Genomic DNA, 24,856 nt, shown 5'->3' with positions numbered 1-24,856 from the left:
AACTCAGAAGACATCTAGTTCCTATCTTGTCTGAATCACAAATCCCCTCAGCAACATCTCCACCAGAATCTGCTTAAAGACTTCCAGTTAGAGGGAACGCACGCAGTCCACTCCACCTATTTCATGTATCTGAGCCTTAATTTCCTCAAATGAGATACTGAATATGAAAGTACTTACTGAAGGGATCAATCTTGGTGCTTATACATTTGTAGCTGACATCATCTGAGTGGGCAGGCTAACGTCCCTAGGTTTAGAGATGATCCAGGCCAATCTCCTCAATTTTTAAAAATCTAAGTTTTTATTTCTTTTTTTCCTTTGGTATTAACTTTGAGGATTGAAGTTCTAAATTATTTGTGATACCTTTTATTTTATATCACCTTCATTTTTAAATATATCCCTTTACCTACCCCACCCCACAACCCAGTGGGTCATTCCTTGTTAGCAGATTAAAAAAGAAAAAAATAATTCTGTCAAATAAACAAATCAACCACTTCTAACTTCATATATGATATTTCCCAATCAATCAATAAGTAAGCACCTAGCTTGATACCCAAGCCCTGTGCTAGGTGCTAGAGGCACAAAAATAAATTGATACTCCCAAGGAGCTTATACCCAAATGGGTAGTTATTTAATATCCATAGTCCCCCACCTCTACAAAGAAGAGGGGAGAGTATATTTTTCTCGACTCTTCTCTGAAGCCAGCCCTCAACCACTTCATATCATAAATAAGGAAATGAAGACCCAACGATTTCTCTAAGGTCAGCTAAGTAATAATAATTAAATAATATTAATTTAAGCTCACATAAGTAATCTATAGCAGTCAGGACCACAGCCCAGGTCCACTGATTCCTACGTCCAGGGCTCTCCCCACGACACCACTTCAATTGCAGGCATTTCCTCTTTCCTGACTCATTGTCTGTTGAGTAAAACACTTCTATAATAATAGTTCTAACTCCCATTTCCATAATTCACAGAAGACTTTATGTACAATAACCTTGTCAGACAGGTAGTATAATTGTGAAGATCTCCATTTTACAAATTAAGAAACTGAGGTCCAAAATGTGGTTTATCACATTCTACATCATGTCATACTTATGTGCCCCCCCCATCCTCCCCCCAAAAAAACCCTCTCATCTTCCCACCCACACATCTTGGTTGTCTCCACCAGAGAAGCCCTCCTCTTCCTTAGCTGACCCTATCTGTGTACTTCTCACAAGAACAAAGAATCCTTGAGAACAAGGATTGTTCATTTTTTCCTTTCTTCTCCCTCAGCACCAAGGACAGCACCTTACATACCAGGCGCTAAGATAAATGGTTGTTGAACTGAACTAAAATGACTTGTTCAAGGTGTATGGCTAGTAAATGGCAGAGCTGGAATTCCACCTGTATCTTCTGACTCTAAGTCAGTATTGTTTAATAAGCACCAATAAATATTTACTCATTAATTATTCATAATGCAAAAAAAAAATAGATTTCACAATGTTCCAATAGTCCCATGAGACAACCACAGTGCTCCACCATCCCCAGAGGCTTAATCAGCTTCTTTTTTTAAGAAATCACATACACACAGGTCTCCCTTTACTGCCAGACTTTAATCTTCCCACTCCAGTCACACGTTGCTAGAACAGAAGGAAGAACTGGGTGAAATGTAGTGCCAACACATGCGTGACTATGTGCAGGAAAAGTACAAATGATCCTTGAGTTATGATAATTGTAGAAAAAGATGTTGCCATCAGCACTGCCAGTCACTAACACTGCCCCATCCGGAGAACACTCACAGGCCACAGCGTAGCCTTCCACCTGTATGGTTGGAAAGAAAGAAAAACGTGAGCTAACAAAGAATACAATGAAATATAGGGTGAGAAGCAGCACAGCCTGGTTTTATAATACTAAAAACAGCATTTATACAAGGCTTTAAGGTTTGCAAAGTGCATCATAAAGATCATAATTTACTTTATCTTCAACAACCTCCTCTGGGAGGTTAAGTGTTAATATTATCGCCATTTTATAGATGAGGAAACTGAGGTCAAGTGGCATGCCCAAAGTCAAACTGCTAGTATCTTGGGCCAAATTTGAACTCAGGTCTTCCTGACTCCAGGACCAGTGCTCTACCCCCTGTGGCAGAAGACCTAAATTCAAGTCAAACTGTCTGTGTCAGATCTGACTCCCACTATCTGTGTGATCTAATACGAGTCACTTAATCTCTCTGAGCCTCAGTATCCTCACTGGTAAAATGAATATTGACCTGTCATTCACAAGATGGTTGTTTCAAGGAAAGGGCTTTGTGAACCTTAAAGCTCTGTAGAACGTGATTTAGCAGCAGCAACGCCACATATGGAAGAGCCACCATTCTGACCAATGTCATTAAAAAATAAATTTACTGCTGCCTTTTGTCTTTTTTTATATTTCCCAATTTACTCACCTTCACTGAAGTCTCTCTTATGACATGATCAATATATTTTTACAGAAACACCATTAATACATTAAGTCCAAACCCCATTTAACATCTAAAAATTCCTTTGTAACATTATTCGGCCAATTGCCTGAGGTGTGAACTGTGCATTTGCTGATGGTCCAAACTAGGACTTGAGCCTCAGTTGTATTAACTCCCCTAAGTACCAGTCTTTTTACCATCCCATTTATAATATTGTTCCATGGAATAAACTGTCCTCTATAACACTGTATTTACTTGAGATACACCTGACAGGTAAGCACCATATCATAGTACAGAGTTACAAACTGGAAGTCAGATGACTTGAATTTAAGCACTGGCTCTGCCACTGGACAAGACTCTCATAAAACTTCAGTTTCCTGATCTGTAACATGAGGAGAGTAATATTACTAGCACCATGGAGCAGATGAGACCTAAGAGACTATATATCCCTGAATTGATTATTACTTTCATTGCATTATGGTCTGTAAAGGATGTGTTTACTATTTCTGCCTTTTTACATTTATTGGCAATATCTCTATGCCGCAATACGTGGTCAATTTTTATAAAAGTTCCATGTGGTGCTGAGAACTGTGTATATTATTTAGCACTCCCATTTAGAAGACGCTATAAATCTTTTTGTTCTAATTTCTCCTACAATCCATTCAATTCTATTTTTCCCTTTTGTTTATCTTTCTATTAAATTAGCCTAAAACTTAGAGAGGAACATTAAAATCTCCTGCTACTATTATTTTAGCATCTCAGTTTTCTTGTAATTCAGTATTACCTAACTCAGTCCACAGATCTGGTGTCCTACCAACTGAATTACCAAAGGATTATTTTATAGACCTAGAAAAAAATAACAAAATTCATCTAGAAATTTAATCTTAAGGGAAATGATGAAAACATAATGAAAAAGTGGGAAGGAAGGGGACCTAGAAGCATCATATCTCAAATTATATTACAAAGCAGTGGTCAGCTAAACTATGTGATACTGTTTTTAAAAATGGAAAAGTTGATCAGTGGAACAAAGTAGGGACTCAAATCCCAGAAGCAAACATCCTGGCATGATGTTCAATAATAAAGCAAGTGTGCCAGCTTCCATGGTAAAGATGCACTATCTGACACAAAAGCCATTGGCAAAACTGGAAAGCAGCCCGGCGGAAATTAGGTTTATACCAAAATATCACACCATACACCCTGATGAACTCCAGAGATGAACAAGATTATAGCACTTCACAGAGGCAGAGAGAGGAATAATTTTTGACAAACAAGCGATGAAATAGATCACAAAAGGTAAAATGGATAATTTTAACTGTAAAATTGAAGTTTTTCCACAAAGTCAATGCCGTTTGAATTATAAGGGAAATGGTAAAAAAAATCTCTGCAGCAGATTTCTCTGAAAAATGTCTAATATCCTACATACACATACACATACCTCTGAATATGGAATTGATGCAAACACACAGTAAGAGAAATCTATCCCCCAATAGGTAAATGCTAAAGGATATGAACACAAAAGAAGAAAGACAGACTGCCAAAAGTCATATGAAAAAAAATGTTCCAAATCGCTAAGAGGAGAAATGCAAACTAAAACAACTCTAAGATTCTTCTTTATCAGGTTAACAAAGACAACCAAAAAGGGGAAATGACAATTATTAGAGGGAATGTGGGAAGCCAGGCATATTTAGAGGAGTTAATCTATACATGGGATCTCCTCGTTGTAGTCTATGACAGAAAATTTTGGTATAAACCTACTTCTTGTAGAGCTAGGAAGTGGCTCAGCCATGCTGAAAAACGACTTGGAACTATACCCAAACAGTCATTAATGCTCTGCCTCAACGGTGCCACTAGTATGACTAAGTATGAATACAGTAGGATTAATAGAGTATTCTAATATAGGTTTGCAGAGTGCTTCACACACACACACACCTCACTTCATTGGGTTCTCACCACCCTGTGAGGTAACATTGTTATTATGCCCATTTTACAGATAAGGAAACTGAGTCTGTCAGAAGTTAACTGACTTGCCCTGGCATCACATAAGAGTGCTTGAGCTAAGATTCAAAGGCAGATCTTCCTGACTCCAAGCCCAGTATTCTCATCTACTGAGTCACCAAAGGAAAGAGAGAAAGGAACCACATGAACAAAAATATTTATAGCAGCACCTTCTGCTACAGCAAAGAACTAGAAACAGAGTGAGTGCCTGCCAATTAAGAAATAACCAGTTAAATTATGGCTTCTGAATATAATGGAATGTTATTATGCCCAAAGAAATGACAAAAGCGACAAATTGGGAAATCGGGAAGACTTGTATGAACCGAGACAGAGTGAAGTGAGCAGAACCAAGACATCGATTTCTGCAATGATTATGACATTGTAAAGATTTAAGAACCCAGACCAAGGGATGACCAGTCAGGACCTTATTAAACCATGGTTCCCACTTGTTGGCAGAGATGGCATGGCCCCTAGGTGCTAAATGAGTTATACATTCTCAGACACAACCGATGAATGAATTTGTTTTGCCTGACTATACTTAATTATTACAAGGGAGGCTTTTATTTTTTGGCAAGACAAGAGGAAGAGCTGTGAGAAGTGGTAAAATGTGACAATAGTGATACAAAACCAAAAATAAAAGAGTGTCAAAGAAACATATAGAAAATACAGAGAAGAGCAGGATGGTGTTCAAAGGGAACACAGAAAGCAGGGCACTGTTGTTCCTACCAAGTTAAGTCTGACATATGCTTTTAAAAGGAATTGTGCGTAACAGAGATTTGGTTTTCCACAATTCTCTTCTTCTGTTCTCTGAATGTGGAAATGTTCTTGCTTGGTGATGTCAGTCAATTTTATATTTTTTTAGAAAGAAAATTTGAGAAAAGAAAGCCCATAATTAAAGTCAGTGGCTTGCGAGTTCCAATATAAGTCATCATAATTAGGATGAATTATGAAACTTAAGTCCTTTGGGAAAGTGGTTCTGACAGTTCACTGAGGAGAATAAAGAGAGAAATGAATAAATACCTTGTGTCCTTCATAACGTTTCTTTTTATTTATCCGGTATGGCCTCAGTGCTGAAAACAATGCCATATAGTTTCCATTTGTCTGGGCCACAAAAATAGATTCTTTAGGGTGTAGAGCAAGACTAGGACAGGTAAACCGCTCCTAAAAATTAACAGGGAATAGGAACAGAGAAAAATGTTTTATACTATTTGCAGATCCCACAATCCCAGCACATCCTAAGGTGATGCCTTATATGACTCCAATATGTTTCCTGTGACTTCTGTTTCTGCAACTAGACTATGAGCTCCCTGAAGTGAAGGTCTGGGTCCCCTTTTTGTCTCTCTCCCATAATACTAAGCACAGGGGTAGGCAAATGGCAGATACTGAACAAATACCTCCTTAAGTAGCATCCAACACCAAGAGCACTGACCTTGGAGTCCAAGACTCGACTGAGCCTCTTAAGTGACCTTGGACACGGTCACATAACCTCACTCCAACCCTCAGTTTCCCCATCTGTAAAATGAGGATAATAACATTTGCACAGCTGACCTCAGAGTAAGCACCACTTCCTAAGTCATATGTATTATCATTATGACTCATAAACAAAGCACTTTACAGTTTACACAGCTCACCCACCATCTCACTTGATAATGCATATCAAGCGATGATATGGGATGATAAATATTATTCCCATCTTACAGATGATGGGACTGAGGTTCAACGTGGAGACCCACAGCTATTAGAGGTGGATTTCAAACCCAACTCTTCTGTGTCTATGGCTCCCTTCCCACTACGTTCTATCCTTCAGGCCACTTCAGCGGGGTTACCACAGGCATGTCATAGAGGAGTCACGCTTCAGCCTGGAGTTGGACCAGGTAAGCTCTGAGATGTCTTCTGGCTGTAAGATTCTATGTGAGCCAGTCTGCCATCTAGCAAGCAGCAAAAATGAAGACGTGAACCCGAGTCTCCTGATTACAAGGCCAGTCCTCTGAGAGAAATGATCATTTCTCTCTCGTATTAATAACTAATTATTGAACTAGGACCAAGGTTTTCCCCCTTTTCTACTTCCTCATCTAGAAATCAAACAGTGCGGGAAATCTTTCTCAAAGACTTACCCAGACTAAAAATCTAATCAAAGACAGTAAAAGAAATTCTAAGCTTGGGCTAATAGGTGGATTCCTGCTCATTGTGTTTATTCTGACAGGTCTGGGAAAATGTGGACTATCCCTTTTGTTGGAGAGATGATATGGAAACTGATAAATCTCTTTGACCAAGACTTGGGTGATACCAGTCACATGCCTCAAGAAAGACCCTCACTAGAATAAAACCCACCTCTCATTATAATATTCATTTTCTCATTAATTGTTAACCAATCAGAGTTCACTGCTACCCTCAGGAACACCTGCTCTTCCAACTGCATATAAACTATGAGCCTACCACCATAAGGGGTCTTTGGCATTCAAGAGTGCCACTGACCTCTTTTATTAGTAGCATGCTAACCTTATTTAAAAATGATTTCATTACCCAGAAATTTACATCTCTTGAACCCTTTTAAACATCATACCTATTTCTAGCATACTACATTGTCGAAGGGCTGCTTTAGCCCTATACAGTTGGGAAGCTTTAAAAGTTTTAGGACAATGTGATATCCTTACATGTCAGGCCTCGATAGCTGTATAAGTACTGGAAGAAAGTGTGATGAACAGAAGGGATGAATTTCTCTTTGGCAATTCTAGATGAGGGGAAGCATCGAGGTACACTGAACCAGGAATCAAGAGACTCATACTATAGTCCTGCCCCTGTACTAACTCGTGACATGGCTTTGGGCAAACCATCTGTATTTTTCTGGGATGGCGTTTACTTCTTAGCAAAATGAGGACATTAGATTAGACAGACTAAGATTCCTTCTAGATCTGAAATTCTATTTTCTATAATCACTTCTGACAAAGGACCTGGGTTTATAACCTGAACTTCCTTACCATCCTCTGCCACTCACCATGTATCTGGCATTTGAATTCTCTGGACTTCAGTGACCACATCCGAAGGGTGAGGGGGCTGGGCTAGACCATGTCCCAGGTTCCTGCTAGCTCTAAACCCATGATCCTAGCTCTGCCATGATTTAACTTCCTTCCTGCTCTGACATTCTATGACTTTGTTAGTCAGAGCAGACAGCAATCAGCAGTATACAATTTCCCAACTGCTCGTGCTATTGGTGGAATACTTCGGAAACAAGGCTGAATGATACTGCCATTTATAGTCACTAGATCATTGAAAACATTTTTTAAAAACCACCCTTTCCATTGTATATCATTTCACTGACACAAATAGAATGTCCCAAAGTCCTATATTAAGTCAACACATAAGCACAGCTTCACTTCACCGGGAAGAAGTCAAAACTATAACCATGAATTAATGGACTACCAATCACAAAAGCGTACGCTCCCAGGATCGGAGATTGAGAGCAGGAAGTGACTTTGGAGGTCACTGGGTCTGGTCCCCTCATTTGAGATCTAGAGAGGGAAAATGACTTGCCAAGGGTTACACAACTAGTTAGTGTCTGAGGCAGGGTTCAAAGTCAGGTCTTGCTAACTTCAGGTCTAGTACTCCTATCCACTCTGCCACACTATCCCTTCCATTCCGCCTAGCCACTCTGCCACTGTCCTAGCCACTCTACTACACTCTCCTATCCACTATGCCACACAGACTTGATGAGACAACTATTATTAAAAAGTATTCCCTTATCACGGGAAGACTTACATGAACTGGTGCAAAGTAAGCAGAGCCAAGAAAACAATACACAATGACTACAATGACATAAATAGAAAGAAACACAAAACAACAGAAAGTGAATGTTGCAAATTACGAAAAACAAACTTGGCCTCAAGAAATTATATGGGAAGGCACCTCCCCCTGTACTTTTGCATAGATATAGGGGACGGCAAAGGGATAGGGAGGGTCAAGATACATGAATGAGGAACATTACATACAAGATCAGGTTTTTTGGATATGCTGATTTTCTTGTCTTCTTTTTTTAAAAAAGTAATTATTTGTTATAAAATTTTAAAATAATTGTTCATTATAGCTCTTTAGGATGGGGGAAGGGAGAACATACAGAAGATGTTAAAACAAAATATATCAATAAAAGTCCATTTTTTCCAAGTATTTGCTTGAGCTGTTCCTTACACCCCAAAGTCCCTCCATTTTTACCTTTTGATATCCTACCTATCCTTCAAAGTCCAACTTCAATGCCATCTTGTCCATGATGATTTCCCTCTCCTAGCTTGAAGTGAGCTCTCTCACAACTGATCTCACAGTATTCTGTTACTCCTCTTATCACGTCTAATTATCATAATCTAATTTTCATTATACTTATCTCATTTCCCCAACTGGCCTGGGAGTTTCTTGAGCAAAGGAACAAATCTTATTTATCCTAACATCACAGCCCAGCACTAATACAGGGCACAAATACAATAGGGGTTTAATAAACATTTATCTTACGAATAAACTTATAGAGATCAAGTTAATTGAAAAGCTCATTCTCATTCTTAGCTTGCATCCCCTCATCAAACATTTTAATGGCCTCTACGGTGTCCATTGCACTACATTCAGTGCAAGAAAGGCACAAGATTTAGATAAAGGGTCCCCAATCTCAAAACCTAGTAGAAGGATATGATGCACAAATAACGATGACACATAATAAATGCACATAAGGTATAAAGTGCTATATGAGACATGCGAACAAAGTTTGTTACCGAAAGGGAGATTTGGGAAGGGGATAACATTTGAATTGGGATTCAGGGGATTGAAAAGAATTCCACAGGCAAAGAGTAAGATTCTAAGTGTAAGAAACCATGTAAAACAAAATGCAGAGTCAGGAGAGCCCAGGTCATGTTTGGGAGAATCAAACCCTCCAAGATGAAAAATGCCCATGTGACTTACATGAAAGATTTGATTAGAGACCTTGGCAGCACTATGGTAGTCCCACGCAATGATGGTGCGATCGGCAGAATCACGGCTGACGGAGTCTGTGCTACTCAGGAACTCGTTTCCGTCACGAAGAAAGAGGATATCTAAGGTTTGTTGGATTGAAGCTTTGTAGACTTTGATTACCTGTCAAACAACATGTACAAATTACATACAGGTTTCCAGAAAAAGGGGAGGGTACTAGACAGAAATCCCACTATCCAGATGAGGGAGCATCTGCTGAGTGTGCTGGCAACTTCTCCCCACTCTCTAAGTATAACAGAATCTTATTCTCATGTGGCATCTTGAATGAGCTCATCCTTCATGCTCCACGTCTTGCCAAGCTCTGTCAATTTTCCTTCCAAAATACCTCTTGTATTGGTCTCCTCCTCACCACTCCCACCATCGCCATTCTGGCTCAGAGCCTCATTACTTCCCATTTGGGCTGTGCTAATTACATGTTAAAAGGTGATACTTCCATTCCATATATCCACTAATCCTCCCTTCATATTCATACAACTTAAATATCTACTTTATTCATTTATAGTGATCAATTCTCACACTTCCAAAAATATTTATGTGACTTTTATACTTTTATTCAGTTAGAACATTTTATTTATTTAGAAATTGTATCTCTATGTATTCATGCGTGGCACATGTTGGGCTCAATGGGATAGCCTGTAAAAGTACTGTCCAGCATTGAGATTTTATGAAATATCACCAATGGTAAGCAGAACTGGCTTTCCATATTGGCTGGATGATAAAAAATAATTTGCCATTCATTATTAGAAAGATTCTTCAATGATTTTTAAAGATCTCTTCCAATGCTGAGATATCTAACTTTGACACTTGTCTTATATATCCTCTTCTTTCTTCTGACATGACCACTACCCTGGCTCAAGAATGCATCACGTCACAAGCAGACTATTGCAATAGCCTGTTGGTTGGTCTCTCTGGCTCGAGTCTTTTCCCCACACAGTCTATCTTCTACTTAGCTATCAAAATGATCTTCCTAAATAATGTACAGGTAATACATATCCCATACAATTAACTTTAGTGGCTCCCTGCTGCCTCCAGGATCAAATAGGAAATCCTCATTTTGGTTTTTAAAAGTCCCTTCATAACCTGGCCTCTTCCTACCTTTCCATTCTTAAAGCTTAACTTCTCTCCTCATATTCTGTGATGCCGTGACATTGGTCTCCTTTCTGTTCCTCAAACAGCACTCAAACAACACTCCATCTCCCCGTTCTGTGCACTTTTACTGGCTCTCCCCCATGCCTGGAGCTCTTTCCCTCTTTCTCTTCTGTATTCCTGGCTGCTTCCTTTAAGTCTCAGCTGAAGTCTTACTTTTCATAAGAAGCTTGTCCAAGTACTCCTTAACCTCAGTGCCTTCCCTCTAAAATTATCTCCAACTGATGCTCCACATGGCTCATTTATACATAGTTGTTTGCATGTTAGATTGTGAGCTCTTTTGGGACTCTTTGGCCTCTTTTGGCATCTCAGTACATTGCCTAGCACACAGTAAACACATAATAAATGTTTATTGATTTGTTGACATTCTGTGATTCTAGAAATGTTTTTTTTTCCCACATACCCACAAAAATTATGGCAGTTCATTCTGTGGTAGCAAGAAACTAGAAACAAAGTAAATGTTCATCAAATGAAAATGGCTGAACAAGATGGAGTATACAAGGTAACTGAATATCACTGTAAGAAATGATAAATATGAAGAATGCAACACATGGGAAGGCTCAGATAAACTAATGCAAAATAAAATGATGAAAACCAGGAAAATAATATTCACAATGATTACAACAATGTAAATGTTAAGAATACAATTTAAAAACAAACAAAACTCAATGTTATGAAATTATAATGACCAAGCCTGGCCTTAAAGACAACATATGAAATGTGCTACTCTTTCTTTGCAGGGGTGAGAGACTGAGAGTTAAACACTTCATATAATGTTGGACTTGGATGATGTATCGCTTAGTTTTGCAAAACTGTTGTTACTTTCTCATTTTTATTCTTTGTTACAAGGAACGGCTTTCCTGGAAGGGCAGGGGAAAGGGGTAGGAATATGCTGGGAAATGTAGGTAACATAAAAACAAAAGATATCTATAAAGCATTTTTAAAGAGAAATGATCTTTTAGCAAATAAAGGATATTTGGCATATTGCCTTCAGAGAGCATAAATTTCTGAATGAGCAACAAGCACCACATTTAAAATTTAATAGTGATAAAAGCAAGTAAACAAAAAACAATTTTTGTTCCTTGTTTTTATTCCCATGTGAACCAATAGAAGGCAAATCCCACTAGGCACCAAGAAGCTGCGGAACTAGCTATGGCAAGGTTTTATAATACAGAGCATTTGTTTGGCATTTTTCTTCTCCTCACAAGATAAAATCCCAGGCAGAGGTGCCTGCCAGCTCCCTCTTTACACAATTCTATGATTCTTCCCATTTGCTAATTTAATTTGGCTGTTAGCAAACATCCTGACTGGAAGGGCATTGGCACTATTCTGTTAATGAGGTGCTGATGGCAAACTTCTCAGGGGGATGGAACCAGAGGAGCTGAGTTAAGTGCACCATGGGAATAGCAGTGCTCTTTGGGGGTAGAATCATTCAGCTGGAGTTTACTATTCCTGCATCAGTCTATGGAAATCAATAACATGGAGATTATAAGAATAGTTTACCATTTAGCTGTTAGATGTGAGATCTTTGTCCACTGACCAAGAAGGGGGCATATTATTTTGGGATTCTTAATTTTTTAGACTCCCTTTAGCAGTCTGGTGAAGCCTATGGACTCCTCAGAATAACACTTTTAGATGTATAAAATAAATACACAGTATTGCAAAGGAAACTAATGAAATACCACTCTCTCTTTTTTTGTTAAGATCTTTTGTACTAGAGAACTGAATCATATTAATCTTGACCTTATCATTGTAAATGAAACTAAAATACCAAAGGAAGTTGCAACAAAATGGAAGAAAGATTCACAGATTCTCCTTAGAAAGCAAAGGAGATGACAGAGAAGGTTTTATCATGTGCCCAAAGGCATCATTTCATAGGATACCTGGTCACTTCAGATTATAGTGTTTATGATAGTCATTTTCAGAAACACCACTATGAAGATAATTGGAGATTATTTTATCAACATTGGGTGCAGAAGATAAGAGGCAGAGAAATTCTATAAAGAATCGGATAATATACTTGATATTAAGTCCAAAGATACTGTAATTGTTGGTTACTTGTATGAGAAACAAGAGAGACAAAGGTTTGTAGACTACATATATCTTTAATATTTTATTCAAAAAATAGTTGGAAGGCAAAGAAGCATCACAAAAAAATGAAACTGATTACATTATTACAGGAATCAATCACTTGGTATACCAATGGGAGTATCATTTCCAAATCTGCATTCAGACCATTAGCTTATTAGAATAAAGATAAAAGCCAATATAAATTAGAATAAAGGATAAAAATAAGGGAAAGATATAGAATAACTCCAATATGACCTATTTAAACAAACTATTGATGCAGAAAAATAGATAAAAGAACAGATAGCAATACAGACTATCAACAAGTCCTAAAGAAGTTTAACCAAGACAAATCAAGAGAACAGTGAGAAGAACAAAATAGCCTCGACACGACATCATCCATGAAACATGTGATCTTGCTAAATGGAGGGGTGTGGCAGCAGCAGGCTATATCTAGGACAGATGGATATGAAGCATGTTCTGGGCCCTGATAGATATAATGGGTTAGAACATTTTCATTCACTTACTAATCAGGACAGCTCAAACTTAAATTAAAAAAAACCAGTAGTATATAAGAAAGAATTGCCATGAAAGGGGAAAATAAAGCAATCATCCCAGGTTATGCTTCCTTAGTAACTGTTCCAAATTCAAAAGATACTTGAAGTGACTAGTGAGTACAAAATCTTAATCTAGATGCTGAGGGAAAGATACAATGTTCGGATAAGCACAGTCCCTACAGGTGATTCAATTCAACCAACATTTATTAATGATTTACTATATACAGAGCTCTGTACATAGTGCAGGATGCTGAGGAAGATACAAAAATCAGACATAGTCCCTGTCCTCACAGAGCTCATGGAAGACAGCAGAGTGCTTAGTAGACTCCATCCTCATAGAGCTCAGAGTCTAGTGAGTAATCTGCTCTGTCTCCACAGTTGAACTCATGACCTAAATTAAATTTGTGGTCAAGGGTTTATGTTCAGCACCTCCTGCGCCAAGCCTTCACTGTGTGGACTTCTGTTAGAACAGAATAGGGTGAATAGAGCACAATCACCCATGTCTGTAATCTCTGCTACTGGAGGAGGCGAGGCTAGTGGACCACTTGAGCAACTGAGTTCCAAGTTTCAGCAGAGCTAAAGTCAATCAATTGTCTACACTACGTCTGGCACAAATATGGTGAGCTCCTAGGAGAGGAGAGTCACAAGGCTGTCTAAGGAGAGATGAACTGGCCCAGGTCAGAAAAATAGCAGGTTAAAACTTCTGTGCCAATTGAGATTGGGAAAAGTTGAAGGAGAAGGAGGAGGAGGAGAGGAAGGGAAGGGAAGAGAAGAGAAAGAAAAAGAAAGGTAAAAAGGAAAAGGGAAGGGGAAGGGAAGGAAAGGAGGAGAGGAGAGGAGAGGAGAGGAGAGGAGAGGAGAGGAGAGGAGAGGAGAGGAGAGGAGAGGAGAGGAGAGGAGAGGAGAGGAGAGGAGAGGAAAGGAGAGGAGCGAAGAGGAGAGGAGAGGAGCGAAGAGGAGAGGAGAGGAGAGGAGTGAAGAGGAGAGGAGAGGAGTGAAGAGGAGAGGAGAGGAGAGGAGAGGAGAGGAGAGGAGAGGAGAGGAGAGGAGAGGAGAGGCAGGAGGAGGGAAGGATAAGCAGGGCTTTTTTTGATGTAATCAACCTCTAATGTAAAGATGAGACTACCCATCACAGGCACAAGTGTGCTGCCACCTGTCATTCAGATATTAGAGGAGACTAATGAACTGGAATGCCTGACTAGTAGCAAGAGAACTTAATGTGAAGTTAGAAGACCTGGAATTGAATCTCAGCTCTGCTCCTTACTACCTATGTGACCTTGTGCAAGTCACTTCAACCCTCTTGGCCTCAATTTCTTCATATATAAAATACAAAACAGCAATCCTATGGGACAACAAGTTCGCTTCAAGTTCAGAAATGAAATGATTCTATATTCAAATTAATTCAACAAATGTTTATTAAAATATTATGTGCAGTGTAACATATTCAGCACTGGAAGAAATACAATGATAAAAGATTATACTCTCTGTCCTCAAGAAGCATATAGTCTAGTAGATGGGGTGAATATGGAACTATAAGAGTATAATATAAAGGGGGAAATATACAAGGAAGGTCAAATAGATTGGCATGAGTGGATTCAGAAAGAGATCATTTTAATCTGGGGGAGATCAGAAAGACCTTGCTGAAAATGTAGCACCCAAGGCAGATGAAGGATTTCAATAGTAGGAAGAATATTTTAGATATGGGAAATGAATGCCTAAGAAAGAACAAGAACCAACACACTTGGTCGGCACTTCTGCTTGACATTCTTAGTGGTGAAAGTAGTGTTGTCCTTTGAGAGAATACCTGACCAGCACAGGAAAGTATCTAACAAAGAAGGGCTAAAGTAGATAGACAATCCATAGTTCATTTTAAATAGAAATTGGGAAGTGTAGACTCCATAAGCTACAGTCCGGTGAGTTGTACTCAGAGAAATTCTAAACACATAAAAGGGATGGTTTGTGAGAACCAGAGAAGCAGTGATCATTCATTAAGACCAGTTCAGAGCAAGGTTGAGTGGTTCAATGGTTAGAGAATCAGTAGCGTCTTAGAGGCAGCTAGATGGCTCAGTGGATAGAGTGCTGGGCCTGACATCAGGAAGACCTGTTAATCCGGCCTCAGGTACTTACTAGCTATGTGACTCTGAGCAAGTCACTTAACCTGTTTCCCTTAATCCACTGGAGCAGGAAATGGCAAACCACTCCAGTATCTTGGCCAAGAAAACTCCAGGGAAAAAAAGTCATGGTCCACAGGGTCACCAAGAGTCACACATGACTGAACAACAACAAAACAAAATTAAGAGTCTTGCCATACCTATATCTGAATCTTGCTTCTGGCAAGGGGGCAAAAATACATTAATTTCTCCAATTATCTGGAGTATGGCATAGTAGATAGGAACTAGTCTCAGAGGCAGAAAAACCTAGGTTTAATTCCTATTTCTGAACACGTCACCTTCTCAAGTCTCTCAAAGCAAGTCTAAAGCAGGTGCCAATCTGCATCAGTAGAGGAACTTTTCTCAATGGAAATTTCCTAGATCTATAAAGTCATAGGTCTGGTCCCGAAACAGCACCAACCAAAAAAGCAGGCCATGTAGACTAGCTCCCTTTTCTTTCTGACGCGGTAACTAATCTAGTAAATTAGGAAAATGCGTTAGATACTACATACTTAGATTTTAGGAAAGAATCTGACAAAGTCTCTCAAGCTTCTTGTTGTGGATATTCAGTGAACAATATGATTCGTAGAGAAACACCAGCTAGTGGGCAGAATAGTTAGGGGGAGTTAACACTGAAAGACTAGACCCAGAGAAGGACCATCAATGTGCTGGTGACAGTTTGAACAGGGGATTCTTGTGGAGGGCCCTACGTTTTCAGCAGTGACTTGGATAAAGGCACAGGCAGAATGCTTAGGAAATTTACATATGACACAAAAGCTGGGAGACACAGCTTACAGGGTGGACGGGGAAAAGCAGGGACGTGAACAGGTTGGGAGCCAGGAAGACCAGAATGCAGTTTCATTTCTTGCCAAATAAAAGATAGGGACAATTATCACACTTGTCACAGGGGGTTGTTGCCAGGATCAATGTATGTGATGCACCTTAAAATGCTATATGTGTGAGCTATTGTTATTTTTATGATGTCAATTGTCGGGATCCAAAAGGATCTCACCAGGCCAGAAGAAAGCATTAAACCGAATAAGACGAGATTAGGGCTAAGTTCTACATAGACATGGGTTTAAAAAATCAATTTCACAACAACAAAATGGGGAAGGCATGGCTAGACAACTTCAAATGAAAAGATTTGGGGGTTTCAGTGGACGGCAGGCTCCATATAAGTTAATGGGCTGATTTGGCAGCCAAAGAAGCCTTAAATAAACATGGCTGGACCACACTAAGAAACATAGAATGAGGGGTGGCTCTGCCCTGGCCAGACCACATTGGAAGCACTGCATTCAGTTCTAAGTGCCACATTTTGGAAAGGACATAGCCTAGTTAGAACACATTCTGAAGGTCACCAGGATGATAAGCCTGGAGCTCTTATCACAGTAGGGATCAAAGGAAGGAACCAAGGATGTTCAACCTGGAGAAGACGTTAGGACATAAGAGTGGTCGATGAAGGGCTATTTGTTGGCCCCAGGTGGCAAAACTAGAAGTTGCAGAGAGAGAGAGATTTGGGTTCAATGTAAAGAAAAACCTCTGGGCAATTAGATGTGCCCCAAAGTGGCATGGGTTACCCCCTTCAGGACTTTCAGCAATTATTAGATGACTGACCATTTGTAAGGGATTCCGTAGAAGGGACTCTTAGCCAGGTTAGGGTTGGAAGTGAAGGCCTCCAAAGAGCCTTCCAACTCCAAGATTCAGTGATCCCGAATAAATAAATGGCCTATGAGGTCCAAATACAGGGACATAGTCAGATAAAAGACACTGACGTGATGGATCCTCCATGTTCACTGACAAGTTTTTTTGTTTACCAAGATTTCTCATAATCATGGGTTCTAGGGCTATAAGATCATCTAATTCAAGCCCCACATCTTACAGATGAGGAAACTGAGTCCCAGGGAGAAAAATTTATGTGCCCAAAGTCACATGGATTTGGGTCTTAAAATCAGGCATTCTCTCTCTAAACTGAGGGCTTTCTTCACTCTGCAATGTTGCTGGGATGTCACTGCAGAAGATTCCCCATTACTTGTGGATGAAGATACCGACTTCTTAGCCTGACAGGTGAAACCATCGACGGTCTCCAAGCAACATTTCTAGTGGGGGGATCAAGAAAGGCCTCAGGGCCCTTGGACCTTTCCTGATACTTCCCAGTAGTTGTTAGTGATATCTCCCCTGTACTAGATTTACTTTCTAAATATTTTGCATTTTCTTATCTATGCACATGGTTTTCCCCAACTAGAATGCAAGTCCTTTGAAAGAGACTCATTTTTGCATTTCCGCAGTACTTAGCATAGTGCCTGGCACGTAGTAGGTGTTAACAATAAGTGCTTGTTGAATTAAATTTCTGGCCTTATTTCATGATACCCCTTCATACACTCCATGTTAAAGCATGTTCTCTGAGTGACTAGTGAACTTCTCCACCATTCACACACAGCTGTCCACCAAAGCTAGAATGGTCTTCCTACACATCTTGCTACTGAAAGCCTTTTCTTCCTTCAAGGGTCATCTTCCATGAACACCTTCTACTACATCTTCCTCACCTAGTCATGATTCCTCCCTGTCTGACCTCTGATCATGTCACCATTTTCCATCTTGTATTACGTATGCACACACACACGCACGTGTGCATCTCATACCTCTAATAGATTGCAAACCCTTGAGGCCAGGAACCATGCTATATGCATCTTTGTATCACCACTGCTGAACACGAGCACATCAAACAAGCACGTTAAATGTTTGCTGAACACACAGGTAAATGTCAGGGGTGGGGACGGCACAGGCATATGTCCTGAAACAAGTGACCAAGTCAAACTTCAAAGCCAACTCATGACACATTTGCTAGGGTCTCCTGCCACAGCAATAATATGCATAGAATTATAGGATTTTGAAGTTTTTAAAGAGTTCTTAGAGATCATCTCTTTCAATTATCTCAATTTACAAAGCAGGAAACTGAGGCCCAGAGATGTGAAAAGTGATTTGTTCAAGATCACACAATAAGTGGCTGAGCCTGGACTCGATCAAACATGGCTATCCTGAACCTAAATACAGTGGCTGCTCCTTATAGAATACATCTGCCAATACTAATAAAACATTCCGCAAAATATTTAAATATTATTAATAACAATAATAAATTAATCTACAGCTGACATAATATATTAACTACCTATTCTGAAGTCAGGTCTCCCTATCCCACTCACTTTGGAAGCGCAGTGGCCTCTCATAGACCCAACCCCATTACCGATCAGTACAAAAGCTTTAATTTGCTATTTGTTTCCACCCTGGCCTGGTTCACCTCTCCTTAGGCAGCCTGGTGACCCTCCCCTGGGGGGACAGGGAACGGGGGTGTGGTCACCATATTTGTACAGATGCTTGATTGGCTTTAGCCCTACTGCAGCTCAGAACTTCGGAGGCTCAGCCTCCCCTTTCCCGTTCCTCCCCCACAGCAGGAATTACATGCTATTATATTACATTATATTTTGTACTGCTAAGTTATTTTACATCCATTTACATCCATCATCAACAATCTGGTAAGGAAAGTAGTATGAGTGTCATCATCTCCATCTTAGAAATGCAGTGACTTGCCCAAGGTCACATAGCTAGGTGTTGGCAGAAACAGAAGGGGAACCCAGGGCTTCTGTCTATGAATCCAGCGTCCTTTCCTCTGCACAACATTTTTGGCTGACTGGCCATTTTGGAAAGCTGTCTCCTGGGAAAGCTGAAGCAGGCAAGGCTAAGCCTGTGGCTGGAGGAAATGTTACTATGGTTGCATAAGTGAAAATAATTGAAGCACCACATCTGTCTACTTGGTGCTGGTCGGTGCTGGTAGTTTCTATAGAAACTAGAGAAGAATGATACCTCTGAAAGCGGCTCCTGTCTCCACTGGTCTACACTGCCTTTGTTCACATTTACGCATCAACATACGAGAATGAATATATCAAAGCTCTTTGAACAGCCCACTTTTAAGATAGGTATAGCACCTCATAAAGCAAATGCTCTCCACACGTTTCCAAGGAAACAGAGACCCAGTGTTTCCCCGCCCTCTCAAAATTCATTACCATTTACAATTTGCTAATGAGGTGGAAAGATAGAATGCTTTAACAAGCACATGTAAGAGAATTCCTTTAGCCTTTATATTTAGTGATAACTGGTGGTTTGAATCCCTATCCAAAGGAATAACTACGAATTATCTCCACATCTTCATTAAAGGGCTGTTCTTTTGAGGGTTACTAAGGTGTGGATGCTTCAAAAAGAATTCCACAGACTCCAAATTTAATACTGGTGACAAATAATAATCATGATATTAGCTCACCTTTATTCTGGGCTTTAAGATTCACAAAGTGGGGTGCTATGCATACCATCCCTATTTTACAGGTGAGGAAACTGAAACCCAGAAAGGGCCAGTTATTTGCCCGGTCACATGGTGAGGCTGACTCATTCCATAAGCACTCTTTCATTAAACCCAGGATCCCCCTTCAAATGAACTTCTAAGGAATATGTTTCTGCTCTGTTTGATGGTTTCCATGGTAATAGGCCTCCCTAGAAACATAGAGCTAAGCAAGTTCCTTTAAGACAAGAGAATTAAGAACACAGGTAGTGAATGTAAGGACCAGGATTCAAACCCAGATCTCCTAAAACAAGGTTTAACACTCTTCACACTGCTCTCATCTGACAAATTACATGGTTCCCTGAGTGCTTTGTCACAACATAAAAACATCAATGACATAAAAGCACATAGTACCAAAATGAACATCTGCAGGAAGAGTTATAATGGAGAGAGGGAGGAGCCAGGAATCAGGAGTCCTGGGTTCATAACATACACTGAGAAATGGGAATAATTTCAGGGATCATCAGTCTGTCCCCAGCTCAAATCAAGACTATTGTCTACAATAACCTCCACAACTGGTAATCTGGCCTCTGTCTAGAGACCTCCAGTGATGGGAGGTTTCATTCTTGCCAGAGAAAAGCCCATTCTATTTTTGGACAGCTCTAATTGATATCAAGCTCTTATATGGAACCAAGATCTGCCTCATAGTATCTTCCACTTATTAGCCCCAGACCTACCCTCTGGGTCCAAGCAGAACAAGGCTAGTCCCTTCTCTCCATCACAGCCATTCTGATACTTAAAGACAGCAATCATCTCCCACCCAAGACTGTTCTTCTCCAGATGAAATACCCTGAATTTCTTTGACTGTCTCCACAACACATTCCAAAAACATAAATATCTGCTGCATAAAGAGCATTAAGGCTAGGGCTACACAATGCAGGGGAAGTACGAAGTCGAATAAGATATGGTCCGTGCCCATGTGGATCTTATAACAGGAATCTCATCTCGCATGCCTTGCAGTTCTGCTCATGATCCTATCCATAATCCCCTGACGAGCTCGAGCTTGTCAATGTCCCTTTGGAGATGGAGCACCCAGAACTAGACAGAGTACAACGGGACAGACAGTAAGCTCCTTCATTCAGCTCCTATTAATGCAGCCTAAGATGTTAGGGTTGGGTTTTGGTTTTTGACTCTTTCAGTCTTGACTGTCACTAACTGAGAGTGGGACCTTAAGCAAATAACTTCCTGTCTCTTTGAATCAGTTTCCTCATCTGTAAGATAAGATGAATAGCTAAGATAAGTGCTTTACACATATAATCTTGTTTGATTCACCCCCATTTTAGAGATGGGGAAACCGAGGCTGTGAGAGGTTAAGTGACTTGCCCAAGGTCACACAACTAAGACATATCAAAGAGCACGATTCAAACTCCCCTTCTTGACAAGTCTGGCATTCTATGTTAAGGGCAGCTGGGGGCACCGTGGATAGAGCCGGATTTGGAGTAGGGAAGATCTAAGTTTAAATCTGGCCTCAGACCCTTACTAGCTGTGTGACCACTATCGGCCTGAGTGTCCTCCTCTGTAGAATCAGGGTGATGATAACAACACCTGTCTCCCAGGGCTGTTGTGAGGATCAAACGAGGTAACGATTGTAGAGTGCTCAGCACAGTGCCTGGGACATGGTAAGTGATGACTGTTGGCTGCTTTTATTTACTTATTTGCTTGTTTACTTATTTATTTTAGATAGCACCTGAGATAGTGCCTAAATGAAGGCCCTGACTGGTCCCTTTCCTGTTTAAGCATCCTATGGCTCTCTGATTCTCAGGGCCCTTTTCCCCTTGATATTTTGTGTTCTCAGTCTGACATTCTGTGGTTTTTATCATTCTAATTTTTCTTCTAGGTCCTAATGCTTTTATTCTAAAGGACCTTAGGCCATATGAGAAGGAAGTATGTGCTCTCACTCAGAGGAACAAGGTTGTGAATCTATACTGGTCATTGCAAGACAGGCTATCCTGAATGGGTCAGAGAAAGAAGAAGAAAGTTGTAGTGATCAGTGACCTCCTGCTAATGAAAGTTATTTCCTGATTTAATACTAACAAGAAAGAGCTCTGCTGTTTTTCCAGCTTGCCTACCCAGTATTCTCAACACTGCTGATTACCATCTACTTCTAGTGATTACGCGAATGCTCACTGACATAAGGAATCCAGAAAGCATTACTGAAGGATTATTAATTCCTGGGCAAGAAACTGAAGACTTTGGGGGCACAGATGGTGTTTCTTTACTGCTGCCAATGGAAGGCAAAGGCTTTGGGGAACAAAGGAAGACATGGGAAGTGAATAGGTGGTTTTAAAAAAAACTGTGTTTGGGAATGTAATTTGGATTTCTGGACAGTGGCTTCAAATATGGAATGACAAGCCTCTTGTCCGATGGGGTTATGTTATAAAAGCACATTTGCCTGGAGTTCTGAAAATCTAATCAACAGGGTTTTAAACTAAAAAAATGGAGGAAAGAGGCAATGACAAGGAAAAACGGCAGAGCTGGGTGCCAGAATGTAGGGAAAAGAACATCAAGTAGAGATATCTAGTAATCTATAAGGGACAAAAATCTAAGAAAGGAGTCAGCAATAAAATCTATGGCTTCAGATATCTACACATAAATGTAGAAAATACGGGTAACAAGCAAGAGGAACTAGAGTTTCTAAGGTAAGGACACAGATTTTACTTCAGATGTATCTGATAATTTGTGGGATGGGACCCATGACTGGAACAAAGTGCATCTTTCCAGAGGCTGGAAATGTCTATATCTTATTCAAAGGGAGAAGTTTTGTCCATGTGAGAAGATCCAGGACAGAGAGCTGGAAAGCATGTCAAAAATGGAGGGAGTAACAGGAGGGATAGTGTCATTGGAGAATATACCAATACCACAAGGAGAGAATTTAATGGGGACAGTAGGGTCAAGTGAGGGCTTTTTAAGGATGGGAGAAGGGTAAGCTCCGCTTGTTGGCAACAAAGAAGTTAGTACATATGGAGAGACTGAAGATGAGTTTATTTTTAAAAAAAGGAGGACAATAGAAGGGGCTGAGATGGGTTGAAGGGTACATAGAAAGATGTTTGCTCTGGTAAGGAGAAGGGCAACATCTTCATGTGAGATAGAGACAGAGATAGTGGGAGACTATATCTAAATCATGTGATAGGAAGGAAAACGAGGGAGCTCTTGGTGAATGGCTTCAATTTTTTTCAGTGAGGTAATTGCCATGGTCTTTTGGGGGGCAAAGGGAAGAGGATACCATGGGAGGTATGAGGAGGGATGAAAAGGTTTGGAAAAGCCTCTCTGCCAAGTTAGACAGTGAGTCAATTAGAAAGGTGTAAAAGGATTGCCTCACTGCAGTGAGGGCCCCATTGAGATTACATAACATGAATTTGTAGTGGACCCAGTCAGTACAGTCTCATGATCTTCTCCATCTCCTTTCAGCATCAGTAGGTATGGAGATAGTAGATAGCGGGATTAATCCAGGGTTGGAGTTTGGCAAAGCAAGATCAGCAAAAGGACGATGTAGCAAGGGCTCAAGGGTAGAGAATAACATGGACTGGAACTGATTCACCAAGAGGTCAGAAGCGGGAAGGAGGAGCATGTAGCCAGCACCTGGGAAAGAACAGAGGAGTGGAGCGACTAAGTTCATGGTAAAGACTAAGACAAGTTTTAGGGATTGTAAGGAAAAGTGAAAGATGGAAAAAAATTACGATCTAACACAGGATTTCAGAGTTCAAGAACAGAAAAGCTTAACATGTCGTGAGTGATAATGAGATCAATGACATCTCTGGGTAAGGGGCAGTAAGGAGCAGTTTGGCCAGATCCTGAAGAGAGTGAAGGGGCCTAATGTGTGATCAGTGAGGAGGATCAGACTGGAGCCTGATTGTGAAAAGTTCCAAATGCCGAACAAGGCAGTCTGTACAAGACAGGGGCACGTTGCAGCTTCTCCAGGAGAATAATGACATGGACAGAACCGAGCTCTACAGAATATCACTTTTGCAGCTGTGTAGAGTATGAACTACAGTGACTGGAGGCAGGGAGGTTAATTAGGAGATTATCACAATAGTGCAGACAAGAGATCATGAAAATCTGAACAAAGATGGTTATGATGTAAGTGGAGAGGGGACACCCGTGAGATATGTTGTGGAAAATTAATAGAACACAGCAACTAATTAGATATTTTGGTGTGGAAAAGTTTTTTTAAGAGCCAGGAATTGTCTGACATACACCCTACATTTTGGGAAAGCAAGTTAAACCTATTCCAAAGTAGAATGGATTGCCTTAGAATGCAGTGGGCTTTTCCTCTTTGGAGGTCTTCAAGCAAAAAGCAGGATAATCATTCCTAGACAAGGGATGGAGCAGCTTCTTTTTAAAATTTTTACTGATAAATTTTGTTTTTATATCATCTTCACTTCTGAATATTCCCATCCCTTATAATAATCAGTCATTTCCTATGACCAAAAAAAATTATAAGAATTTTTTAAAAGGAATTAAATAAAACTAACCATCAAATCAACCAATTTAGATAGCATATGCAATATTGCACATCCCTAGTTCCCCACTTCAATCAGTCAATCAGCCAATAAGCATTTATTAAACACATACTATGTGCCAAGCACTGTGCTAAGGGCTTCTTCAAAGAGAAGAGGGAAGCACATTTTCTCATGTCTGCTTCAGGGTCAAGCTTGGTCATTACAATCACACACAGAATTTACCTCCTTTTATTTATTTATATTGTTATAATAACTGTTTACATTATTTTCTTTGTTCTGCTTACTTTACTCTCTATCATATAAGTTCATGTAAATCTCATGTTTCTCTGAATTCTTCATATTCACTGTTTCTTATAATAAGACAATATTCCTTCACATTCATGTACCATGATTTGTTTAACCATTCCCTAATTAATGGGTCTCTACTTGTGTCCAGGTTTTTGCCAAATAGAGGAGATCCTTGCCTACCAATGGGTTTAAGTAGATGGCTTTTGCAATCCTGTATGAATCTAAGATCCTGTGGGTCTTTTTCAAGTGTGGAAAACAATTAAAGAAAGCCAAAGGAGAGATAAGCATATCTTAAGGTTCTCCATCCTGCTCTAGTGAAGGAACAAAAGGAAGGTGAGAAACTACAGTATAAAGAGCATTAGCGA

At 40.0% G+C, this 24,856-nt stretch overlaps 1 protein-coding gene across 2 annotated transcripts in view; it reads right to left on the bottom strand.

The window, feature by feature from the left end:
- Positions 1 to 1,578: 1,578 nt before the first annotated feature.
- WDR25 (WD repeat domain 25) overlaps positions 1,579 to 24,856 on the bottom strand; it is a 291,474-nt gene continuing 268,196 nt past the window's right edge. For both annotated transcript variants that reach the window (XM_036752218.1, XM_036752219.1), the window contains 3 exons: positions 9,368 to 9,538; positions 5,450 to 5,590; positions 1,579 to 1,800 (listed from right to left, as the gene is read on the bottom strand). In XM_036752218.1, the coding sequence (XP_036608113.1) occupies positions 1,579 to 1,800; positions 5,450 to 5,590; positions 9,368 to 9,538 (534 nt within the window). The remainder of the gene's footprint in view (positions 1,801 to 5,449; positions 5,591 to 9,367; positions 9,539 to 24,856) is intronic.

Source organism: Trichosurus vulpecula, chromosome 3 (genome assembly GCF_011100635.1).
Source record: "Trichosurus vulpecula isolate mTriVul1 chromosome 3, mTriVul1.pri, whole genome shotgun sequence".
Taxonomy (NCBI): Eukaryota; Metazoa; Chordata; class Mammalia; order Diprotodontia; family Phalangeridae; genus Trichosurus; species Trichosurus vulpecula.
This window is presented reverse-complemented; position numbering and strand designations above follow the sequence as displayed.